The 11640-nt window shown below is 29.5% G+C and overlaps 2 protein-coding genes across 2 annotated transcripts; one reads left to right on the top strand and one right to left on the bottom strand.

Moving 5' to 3' along the window:
* Window positions 1–2168: 2168 nt before the first annotated feature.
* LOC132940825 (selenoprotein F) lies at window positions 2169–8034 on the bottom strand. Its single transcript, XM_061008606.1, has 5 exons — window positions 7764–8034; window positions 7552–7670; window positions 6467–6579; window positions 5917–6026; window positions 2169–2519 (listed from the first exon to the last, which is right to left on the bottom strand). Exons 1-5 carry the CDS (start codon window positions 7803–7805, stop codon window positions 2421–2423), a joined length of 483 nt encoding a protein of 160 aa, XP_060864589.1. The 5' UTR covers window positions 7806–8034; the 3' UTR covers window positions 2169–2420.
* Window positions 8035–8463: 429 nt separating this feature from the next.
* LOC132940826 (uncharacterized) lies at window positions 8464–11360 on the top strand. The gene is made up of 4 exons (XM_061008607.1): window positions 8464–8623; window positions 8816–8922; window positions 10654–10871; window positions 11084–11360. The coding sequence occupies exons 2-4, from the start codon at window positions 8820–8822 to the stop codon at window positions 11213–11215; spliced, it is 453 nt and encodes a 150-aa protein (XP_060864590.1). The 5' UTR covers window positions 8464–8623; window positions 8816–8819; the 3' UTR covers window positions 11216–11360.
* Window positions 11361–11640: the final 280 nt, after the last annotated feature.

Genomic DNA, 11640 nt, shown 5'->3' on the forward strand with positions numbered 1-11640 from the left:
TTTCTAGTCCGAACCACCCGGCTGACCCCGTGCCCGCAGAACGAACACACGTGCCGGTATAGACGAGTGCAGCATTTTCGTGGTTGTGGTCCTCCGACAAAGGCTGATTTCCACTCGTCCTCTGCTTGCCGCTTCCTGATACTGATCCCGTGCAGGCTGTTGCCCACTCGTGCATTCCATATTAATCGCCATCGAGCACCAGCGCATCCTCCTCTTTTTCCGTCGAGAGTACTGCCGGTTGAACCACAGTCGATCTCACGTTTTAGTGCACCTCGCGCCGTCGTCACGGCCCGACGAGAACCACTGCGGTGATGGCTCTGTGGCCGCCCGGCGTCCTGGTACGACAGTCCGCCGCAAAATGTCCTCTCGTCGTCCTTCGTGCAGTATGTCTATAAGCCGGCAATGGACATTCCCTAATTTCCAACCAGCGTTTCTACTCAACAGTTTGCCCGAATCGTCCGGTTAAAAAAATTGTCTTAGATTAGTTATTATGTTAATTATGTTTTAGATTAAGTAATAAAGAAAAATGTATGGATTAACGTTATTATTATTTTTTATTTTTTTTCATAACTTATAATAACTAATACGGCTATTGGCTATGACACCGACACACCGTTAGTAACATTAACATTAACTAGTTAAAAGGTTTAATAGATATATGGTTAGTAATATACTAATATTATAATTTGTACAAATTACAAATCCAATAAACGTGAGCGAGTAGGTATGTGAAATTGTTTTCCAGAAATCTGAAAATATATCGATAGGTATTTTTATACACGATCATGCATTGTACAACATAAACAATAACAAGAGTATAATAACAAATTAAGGATTGGCGGAATACTTTCAAAAATTGTCTTAAAATACATACCTCTATGAAACAGAAAAGTTCCAATAACGCGGTAAAATATTGAGTTGTACCACCAAAAATCGTGAACTTTGTAAGGCTATAACTTAAAAACTAATGATTTTCGGCAATTCAATTTTGCAACATAGTTCTTATTAACTCGTTGTAATACATAGGTTTCCGAAAAAAAATTGATAAATTAGCGTGGGTGCTAAGCTAGATAAAGCTAGCTTTGTTCCCCATAAATTATTATAATTATATGTAAGTACATTGTATTGAGGAGTAGTAGTGTTCACACAGATCCTCCTCTGCTGTCTGTTCAAACGGAAAAAAAAAAAGTACATTGTATTACATTCATTAAGTGTCCATAGGAAGGACCCTACCCCCCCCCCCCCCCATTGAGCACGCCCATGCAGAGCGATGCATGTATTTGTGTTATTTCCCCTAGGAAGGTACTTTGTAATTAATCTTCGATAAAATAAAATAAATAATAATCTTACCAACTAAAATAAAATTCGGTGTAGGTACTGCACTTGTTATAATAAGTGGGTGCCTACCTTGTAGTTTGTACCTAGATGGGCTAGATGTTATGTGTTGGAGGTATATTGTATATAAACTATAAACATTATATACAATTACAATTTTCAGAATCATTAAAAATAATACAAACATAATTAAAATAGGAAATAATTATTGCAAATTGAATTATTTTTGTCTTGCTGAATTGCTGATGTCCAGTTGTTTTCGCTTCGTACAAATTGAAATGTGCAATATTAATACTATTGAAAAATACATAAATACTATATTACTAAGTATAATATTATTTAGTAAATATAAAAATAAAGTATGTTTTAACATTTTTGTTGGAAATTGATTTGAAAATAAAAACGCAGTACCTACATTTATTTATAGGTATATACTAGGGCCAGAGGCCTATGACATGCCCTAAGTGGACTTTGACACTCTGTTGTCTTTTATCAATTCTAAAATAATTTGTATAAACATAACTCTGATTTCGTAACACTATAGTCTTTGTGATAACGCTCGTGTTTGATCGTTCAACTGTTCAAGCAAGATAATAGAATTTCTATTTAATTATTGAGCGGACGCCAACACCACGCCGTTGTCGTGATATAAATCACAGTGGTAGGTACATATTATTATGCCTATTGTTATTATTATTCTAATCTAGGTATATACGTTTGTATAACATTTCATATTTTCATACATTACATTATATTTATAAATGTATAATACATCGCGTTCACGCTCTCTCCTTATACTTACAAAACAATAATAATATCAACAACAATAATAATTCACTGCAGCAAAGTACACGAAGTTATAATATTATTCCGTATTCGTATAATATGTAATTCTTATAAAGGGATAGTGAGACGGTCTCACTGCACGCGTGCAGCTAAAATCGTATGTAATAATAATTATGACACTTGGACACGAATATTATTAACATTATAAATGTTATGTGCACTGTTATAGTGTGCATAAATTAAATGAAAACGCGTTCAAAAATAATAGTTGTTTAAAATAATAACATTCATTCAATCGATTACACTAGGTTTGATCGATAATCGTCTTCGATGCGTTCTAAATGAGTGCTCAAGAATTCATCCACTGTATCGGTGTCCCATCGTTCGATTGCCAAAACCTATAAATTAAATATTGTGTTAGTACAGGCCATGAATTAAGATATCTTAATTCGTGATACAGGCATTAAGTATAATATACAATATATACTCAATGTTACTTTGGTAGTTTGGTATAATATAATATAAGTATTACACAGGTAATTTCATAGAAATACGTTAATATATTATATAATGAGTATTACTATTATAAAATAATTGTTGATTATTTTTTTTTTTAATGCTAAAATTGTTTATTACATAAATATAAATGTACTAGCTGATCCCGAGCACTTCGTTGCCCGTTAAATGTATCAACTCTATAGGACTCAAACTTTGTTCAATTCGTTATTTAATATTCGGTGTATGGTGTTCAAAATTTATCTTAACTTTTACGTTGCCCGGAATAAAAATTCTGATTCACAGCAGTACATTATCAGGTATATCATACAGGTAGATCGCGGACCCCGTGCTGTTTGTGCTTAAGTGTATGATTATAGTGTATAACTCTAAAGTATTAAAGTTATACCAAGTTTGTCGTTTTTACTTAATTCCACTTACAGTGGATTAATAAAATCAATTTATACAAAATCCTTTTCTAACCTAACCCTACTAAATTCTGATGAATAAAAAAAAACAAATTTACAAACCTTTTGTAAATTAACCTATCTTCTTCCCAGAGGTCCAATCTACCCACAAACATTAATTTATAAATATATTGTAACTATATAAATACACAGTCATACAGACAGTGTTGGGAAAGTTCCTTTTAAAAAGGAACTCGTTCCCGTTCCTCGTTCCTACTGTAAGAAAGGAACTCGTTCCCGTTCCTCTTTCCTGTCCCGAAAAAAGAACGCGTTCCCGTTCCTTTTTAAAAAGGAACGCGTTCCCGTTCCTTCATGTTCCTTTTTTTGCAATTTGAGTGGTGGTCAATGGTGTATTTTGCGAACAATTTTTAAGTCAGAAATAATCGAACCGAGAGAGTTAACCGATTATTTCTGACTTAAACATTTTTCGCAAAAAACACCATTGACCACCACTGAAATCGGTTAACTCACTCCTTTCTAGGAGCACCGATTTTTAACAAAAATGATTTGTCTTAGATTTTTTTTGTTATAATTCAAAAGTTGTATAGCGTAGACTTGAAACTTTATATATATATACATTCATATTGCATAATTGCATAATATTATACATGTATATTACTATAGTAGTATAGTATACAGTGTATAGTGTGTACTATACACGATACACCACACATAGAGATATGCTATATGTTATAGGCTTATAGCCCATAGGAGTATAGGACATAGTATGATACAACAATCTGTTTTTTTTTTTAATTCAATTTATTTGAAAAAATATTTTTATACTGACATTTTGTTTTGTTTGAGAAGAACTAATTTGGCGCGCGGAACCGGAAACGACCCGGAACACGACACGTAGTCGACCGACGGCGTCGCGGCTCAGTTTTGGCGCGGAAACACACTATATGCGCTTCATAAAATATACTGTGGCACTCAACGTGTTAAAATTTTTTCATTATTTGAGGAACGGAAATTTTCGTTCAAGTTCCTTCAAAATAGGAACTCGTTCCCGTTCCTCGTTCCTATATTTTAAATGGAACGCGTTCCGAGCTTCGTTCCTATAAAAGGAACGCGTTCCTTCCCAACACTGCATACAGACTATAACTATACAGACTAAACTCTGGAACTACTTATCAGATCTTCTTGTATATATTATAAATGTCTTGATTTTTTTTTTAAACAAAAGAGTATTTCGCTGAGAAGGTTTATGTAAAAGAAAATTTTAGGAAAATCCACCTGTGTATAATATATTGGTTAATCGGGTATATTTGTTGATTTGTATTATTGTCTTTTGTCAATATACATATAAGATCTGATAAGTAGTTCCAGAGTTTAGTCTGTATAGTTATAGTCTGTGTATTTATATAGTTAGTTGGTAGATTAGACCTCTGGGAAGAAGATAGGTTAATATTTACAAAGGGTTAAATTTGTTTTTTATTTCATTCATCGGATTTTAGTACGGTTAGGTTAGGACAGGATTTTATATTAATTGATTATATTAAGTAAAAACGACAATCTTGGTATAACTTTGATACTTTAGAGTTAAATCATACGTACAAACAGCACGGGATCCGCGATCTACCGCAGGTAGATTGCCTACCTGATAATGTACTGCTGCGTATCAGAATTTTTATTCCAGGAAACTGAAAAGTTAAGATAAATTTTGAATACTATACACCAAATATTAAATAACAAATTGAACAAAGTTTGAGTCATATAGAGTTGATACATTTAACGGGCAACAAAGTGCACGGGATCAGCTAGTCTATACTATTATATAAAGAGGAGTTGTTAGTTACCATTGTTGAGGGTAATCTCTGGAACTACTGAACCGATTTCAAAAATTCTTTCACCAATAGAAAACCACATTCTTTGTGAGTGTCATAGACTAATTTAAAAAGGGAATTGATCACCCCTGGTAGGTTCTCAAACAGACATTTTGAGATTTACGATAGAAATTGTTGTTTATTAATGGTTGCTATGAGTTATGGGAGTTGAGAATAATACTGATTTATTATTATTATTTATTATTACGTAACAGGCCATTGTTTATAATAATTGATAACTCCTTTGTTTATTAAGTTAGAGAATCGATCAAATGCCATAAACCTTCTCCGCAGTGAGCTCTTCAATTAAAAAAAAAAAAATCATGACGATCGGTTCAGTAGTTTCCGAGAACATAGGCCTCAAAGGTTTTCATTTTCACATTTATAAAGATGAGATGTATTAAAATGTACCTAAAATAGATGATCTCGATTCTGTATCTGTACAAAAATTATTATTTAAGAGGACGTGATACCCGCAAGGTTGTCTCCGTCTTACAAGTACGTACCATAGAAAATTTTACGCTCAGCAGAACACCTGTAACTCTGTTAATTTAAAAAAGAGTGAATTGACCTCTTATAAAAACTTAAGGTAAGATCATTATCTAGGCAACCTTAAGGGCTTTTATTATGTTTTTATTTTGAAGCAAGTTATGAGTATTTTAAGATGTACAAACAATTTACCATTATAAAATACTCATAACTCACTTTAAAATTAAAATATAATAAAAATCCCATAAGGTTGCCTAGATAATGATCTAACCTTTAGATTTTATAAGAGGTCAATTCACTCTAATTTTTAGATTAACGGAGCTACACGCGTTCTGCTGAGCATACAATTTGCTATGTTAACTACGCACTTGTAAGACAGAGACAACACATGCGGGTATCACGTCCTCTTAACAGCTTACGAAGAACTCATGTCACGTATTAGTAATATCAAATAATAAATAAGTTTTTTTGATCCATGACTATATATATAGGTTATAATGATTTTAAAGACTTAATACCTCTTGCACATTTCCACTGCTGTCCATGAGCTTAATTAATGGATCCAACCCACGTACATATCTGATCGTTAAGTTAGGGTACTTGTTGGGACGATCGCTTTTTATAAACGCTAAAACATTACAAAATTATATAATTTGTACAGTACTTTTTATAAAATATTATATAGTTATTACTTATTTACATTGAATAATATTTAAAAATAAACCATCATTAAATCTCATTTAAAAAAAAAAAATACTATTAAATATTAATGATGACATAGTATGATTTATGTTTTATAGTTACAACCATGTAACAAATCAAAATATTTTTTATTTTAATTAGTGGATGGCTAAACAAAGAAAATATTACTTTGTGGAGATATCATGCACTATGACTTTTTACCAATTAATCTGACCCTTATTATTTTATAGTTAGCATAGACAACTTTTAATTTCTTACCCAATACATTTGAAACACTAAATGTGTAAATAAATTGTGACGTTAAATAAAAATATTCACATATTAAATGATAAACTATATCAATTTAAAATTAAATTCATCATATACCTTGTATCTGAGGATAAGCACCAAATTTACAAGTACAGACTTCCAATCTGGCTTTTGCATATACTTTAATAGATTTTTCTTCATCAACTTGACAACAGTTTGTGCAGTGTTCTCTGTAATAAAATACAATAATTTTAATTTATTTTATATTTAAATCTAATTCTAATCATAACAAAGAATACAAATATTCTTAAGTATATATTATGTTAATATGATAATTAACACATTAAGGGTATGTTATACCAGCATTTGTTGTTTACACCTTACACTTACAAACGCACAACATAGTATATTTTACTTTCAGAATAAATTATTTATAAAACATCCAGTTCATCTTGATACTTGGCAACCATTACAAAAACTATATGATATTTTTTCAGTATAATATGGTTTTCGGAAAACACTGTTTTTTTTTTTTTAATTGTAATAATATAAATAATGAGTATTTTATAATATTATCATACATTGTTTGTGAAAATTAACACATAAAATTACAACATCCGCTTAATTTTTAAAACAATTTCTATCCTATTTAATGTTTATGAAATAGAATAGGCATAAAAGTTTATATTTTTGTGGTTCTTATTTTTTTATCATTTTAATTATTTTAACCATACGCGTACCATAATTTTTATATTTCAAACAAAAACTATCTTTGGTTATAAATTATAGTTTTTAATTTTTAATTTAAAAGTTATAAACGTACTTGCTACACATAATACTTTTTTTCTTCTACATAACCTACAGTTTCTTGTTTTTAATTATTTTATTTTTTTAAAGTACAAATTTTTTCAACTTAAAGGTTACACTAATTCCGAGATTTTAATTTAAAATGTACGTAGGTTAAATTTTAAATTTTAAGAGACAAAAATCTAACATCCATTTGATTTCTTAATTACCTATTATAATGAATTGCTCTGAATTTATATTTTGTTTTGTTTCTAACGTACAAATATGTAATGTACTCTTTTAAAAGTTAAATGACTTAATGAATTCTACATTATAATACCAGTTTGTATTGTTTTAAACTTAAATACATATTTATACTAGAAACATCTTAACTAGTCTTAAAATAATATTTATACCTTAATGATGTCAGTTGGAACTTTTTAAGCTGATCACAAGACGAACACAAAAGATTTGCTTTATTGAAACCCAGTAATGAACATTCATTAGTCGTATAATCTCCATTGCATCCGTTCCCCTGTTATAAACACACATTTATTATGGTTAATTATTTAAAAAAATAATAATTTGAAAAAAAAAATGTATAGGTAAATGTATTTGTAAGACATACAAATAACATTAATAGTGGAATTATTAAAAGTTTCTTCTGCATTTTAGACGTTGCTTTTAAGTAGATATCAAATATTTTGAAACAAATTAAACACAAAAACAAATTGCATCAGAAATGAAAATTTACCCTGATAACTATTATACTATAAAAATTTTTATGAATTTAATATTTTTAATTCAGAGCCAATTTGTATTTAATTTATTACAAGAATATATTTAAAAAAATTAGAATTTATATTTGATCTAATAGATTTGTATATTTTGTTTACGTTATGGTTATCATTTTCTATCAGAGTCGGACTTATCATCTATCGTGTCGTGTGCTTTTTTTTTGTATTCTGATTGGCCGCAGTAAATATTAACAAATTATTGTATCATTCACTACCACAGTACCACTTACCAGTTACCAGTATACAGTACAGTAGTCCCAGAAGACCAAAATATTATAATTATTATTATTATCCAACTAATTACAGGCAAGATTGCTATTAACTTAATTAAATTAATTTAATAGCATGATTGAAATATATAATAATTAACCATTAACCAGTTTACTATTTTTTTAAATTCCAGAATCATGAACGACAGGAACGGGTTGGTGATCAAAATGAAATAATGAAAAACATCAAAATTAAGATTACAAGTTCTTTGATAAATAACCTCAAACATTTAATAATTCCCTTCGACCCCTCAGCGGCCCAAACATTGTAAATTTAATGATTAGAAATTATCAAACTCGAAACATACTTTAATATTTTACGCATGTTGCTTATTATTCATTTTCTAGTTTGAAGTTTCCATTTTGTGTGGATATTTCGGACCATAAGAATATCGATATAACTTGGCGGATAGAAGAAAAAGGTAATTTTTACGAACTCTAACCATATATTGATTATTTTTTTCATGATACATCATGTATTTATCAAATAAATTTTGAATCATTGAATTGTAATGTCATAAACTACAACCACGTGTCCTATTTTATTTTCAACTAGTTTATTGCCAACAAAAATCGTTTTCCTAAGGTAATTTACCATAATTATTGATTTTTAGCAAAATGCAGATCTTCGTGAAGACGTTGACTGGGAAAACGATCACTCTCGAAGTAGAGTCGTCGGATTCAATTGAAAATGTGAAATCCAAAATTCAAGATAAAGAAGGTAAATACTACAATATTATACAATTAAAAGATACTACTTCTGCTTTATGATCCCGGTACCAACAAAATTGTTCAAAATATGTCTCCCTGCCATGGAATTGTTCCACTTCTATAATTTTTTATATTGCTTCTGAACACCACTGTGGTTACATAGAAATGTGTGAAAGTGTATTAAAATTTAACATGAAACTTAGTAACATATTATATAATACGACTATTTAATTTGGTAAAAACACCTTGTTTATGTCTTGTGTTTCGGTAACTTATCTGTTTTTATATCGATAATTATTGTTAATAGTTTAAGAGAATGCTGTTTCTATCTAACAATTTACTTCATATAATTAGTCTTATTGAAAAAAAAAATGTTCACATAATAATGACAATATAAGAGGATATCACACCCGCATGTGTTGTTTCTGTCTTACAATTAAACTGTCTGTGTGAGACAATTTCACTCTCTCTGTATTTATAGTAGGATCGCCTAAATTCCACAATGCATAGGGAAGAACTTTATCTGTGTCATAGTGTTTTTATTAATAGCGTTAATATACATTTGAAGTTATAAATTTGAGAACATTATATTTTTTTTATTTAGTTATTAAAAATTATTGGTTACTGCTACCAAAAAAAAATGAAAACATTTCAACACAGTCAATGTTTTTCTCTAAACGTTGTGGAATTTTGGTAGTTCTATTATAAATATAGAGGGAATAAAATTGTCCCACGCCAAAACAGTTTTTTCTATGTTGTACATTTGTAAGACGGAGAACACACGCGGGTGTGATGTTATCTTGAGATCCACATTATGATCGGAACTGTGACTTCCTAGCGTTGACGCCTGTATAATAACTATCATATTATACATACGGTAGTTCTGAGAGCTAGTACAATACCAAATCTTACATAGATAATAGAATAATTGAAAAAATTTAGACTTAAATCTGACTTCCCTAATATCTTATAATTTTATTTGTACCAATCACTTAATTTTGATATGATGTGAACGTCATTTTATTATTTTAACACATGAATTAACTAATAATTGAAAAAATACTACGGAATATAAAGTATGATCAATGATCATGACTGTGTATATTTTTTTGAGGGGCAATGTATAATTTATATAGGCAACCAACAATAAAAATAAGGTGACGTCACGCATATACATTTATTCTTATGCAATGTAGTATGCATAAAAACACAAGCCGATGCACATGCCTGAACTAGGATGAAAACACGGTTCGTGTTGACCACACTGCTCATTTCTTAAACTTCGGTAATAGAGCCTACCTATATAGTCTATATAATACAATTTTAAATTACATAAATAATTATTAAAATGCAACAGGCAATTAAAATTATAGGTATATATTTTAAATATTTAAATTTTTCTTCTCTCATAATTATAGAGGCAAGGCTATGCCACTTATGAAACCCTTTAACCATAATTTTTGATGACATAAAAAACAAAATAAAATTCAAGTGAATGTATGAATTAAAAAATTGAGGGATGTTCCCTCATTTTGACGATTGTATACTGATCAGTTATTTAATAAAAAGTTAATTATTATTTTAAGGAAATTAACAAACAAAAAATGTACTTGATATAACAGGATGATTAATTGATCATTTACAATCTAATTAAGTGCATTATTATCGTAGTTGAAAATAATTTTAAATACTTTTCATAGATCAAATATATTATTTAAGTTTATTAAAAAAATTAATTTAGGTATTCCTCCGGATCAGCAACGTTTGATATTTGCGGGCAAACAACTTGAAGATGGCCGTACTTTGTCAGATTACAACATTCAAAAAGAATCTACCCTTCACTTGGTTCTTAGACTGAGAGGTGGTGCTAAGAAACGTAAGAAGAAGAATTATTCTACACCAAAAAAGATCAAGCACAAGAAAAGGAAGATTAAGTTGGCTGTGTTGAAATTTTACAAAGTAAATAAAATTTTTATGAATACATATTATACATATTTTAATAATACTGTTGAGTCGCGAGAACTTATAGTTAAAGGGAGGTAAAAAAATTGCTTTAAAATACCTAATTTCAAAGGGAATAAAAAAAAAATGAGTTGTCAAGTTTTTCAAGTTATTGCTACTTGACTGTATTAATTTTAACAACATAATAATTAATTTTTGCCATTTTATAGGTTGATGAAAATGGTAAGGTTATCCGTTTGAAGAAAGAATGTACTTCTGAAAATTGTGGTCCCGGAGTATTCATGGCTGACATGCCAAACAGGCATTATTGTGGAAAATGTTCAGCTACTGTTCCAAAGTAGAGAATGTCCCCTGTATATTTTAAATACATAATATAAAACTTCAAAAAAAATGTTTTAACATTCATTACCTATTCCGAATACAAATCTTTATCCGTATAATAATTTATAAATCAAATTTTTATTAAATCACTAATAACAGTGTCAATTAAGTTGTAATTTGTTTGGTAATAATATGCTTCTAATGCATTGTCTAATTTAACTTAACAACTCAACGTCTTAACTGAAATAACAATAAAAACTATTTCTAGGTATATCTAAATATGTGTGACAAATATTATATTAATAGAATTTTTGGTAGTTAGGTACTTAAATAATTATTTATTATTCAATTCATTCAATATGAATCATAGCCCATAGCACGGTAGATATTCAACTTCATACCCTCAATGCTCTTGTTAGTGTGATTACTATTTGTAATTTTCATT

The sequence above is a fragment of the Metopolophium dirhodum genome, chromosome 3 (genome assembly GCF_019925205.1).
Source record: "Metopolophium dirhodum isolate CAU chromosome 3, ASM1992520v1, whole genome shotgun sequence".
NCBI lineage: Eukaryota > Metazoa > Arthropoda > Insecta > Hemiptera > Aphididae > Metopolophium > Metopolophium dirhodum.

Excerpts from the sequence above, each read along its gene's own strand:
- LOC132940825 (XM_061008606.1), bottom strand. The coding sequence starts at position 7,805 with ATGCAGAAGAAACTTTTAATAATTCCACTATTAATGTTATTT. Across the intron at positions 7,671-7,763 it reads TTCCACTATTAATGTTATTT|GGGAACGGATGCAATGGAGA; the intron begins GTATGTCTTACA and ends TGTTTATAACAG. Across the intron at positions 6,027-6,466 it reads TGCTTATCCTCAGATACAAG|CGTTTATAAAAAGCGATCGT; the intron begins GTATATGATGAA and ends GTAATGTTTTAG.
- LOC132940826 (XM_061008607.1), top strand. The coding sequence starts at position 8,820 with ATGCAGATCTTCGTGAAGACGTTGACTGGGAAAACGATCACTCTCGAA. Across the intron at positions 8,923-10,653 it reads CAAAATTCAAGATAAAGAAG|GTATTCCTCCGGATCAGCAA; the intron begins GTAAATACTACA and ends AAATTAATTTAG. Across the intron at positions 10,872-11,083 it reads CTGTGTTGAAATTTTACAAA|GTTGATGAAAATGGTAAGGT; the intron begins GTAAATAAAATT and ends GCCATTTTATAG.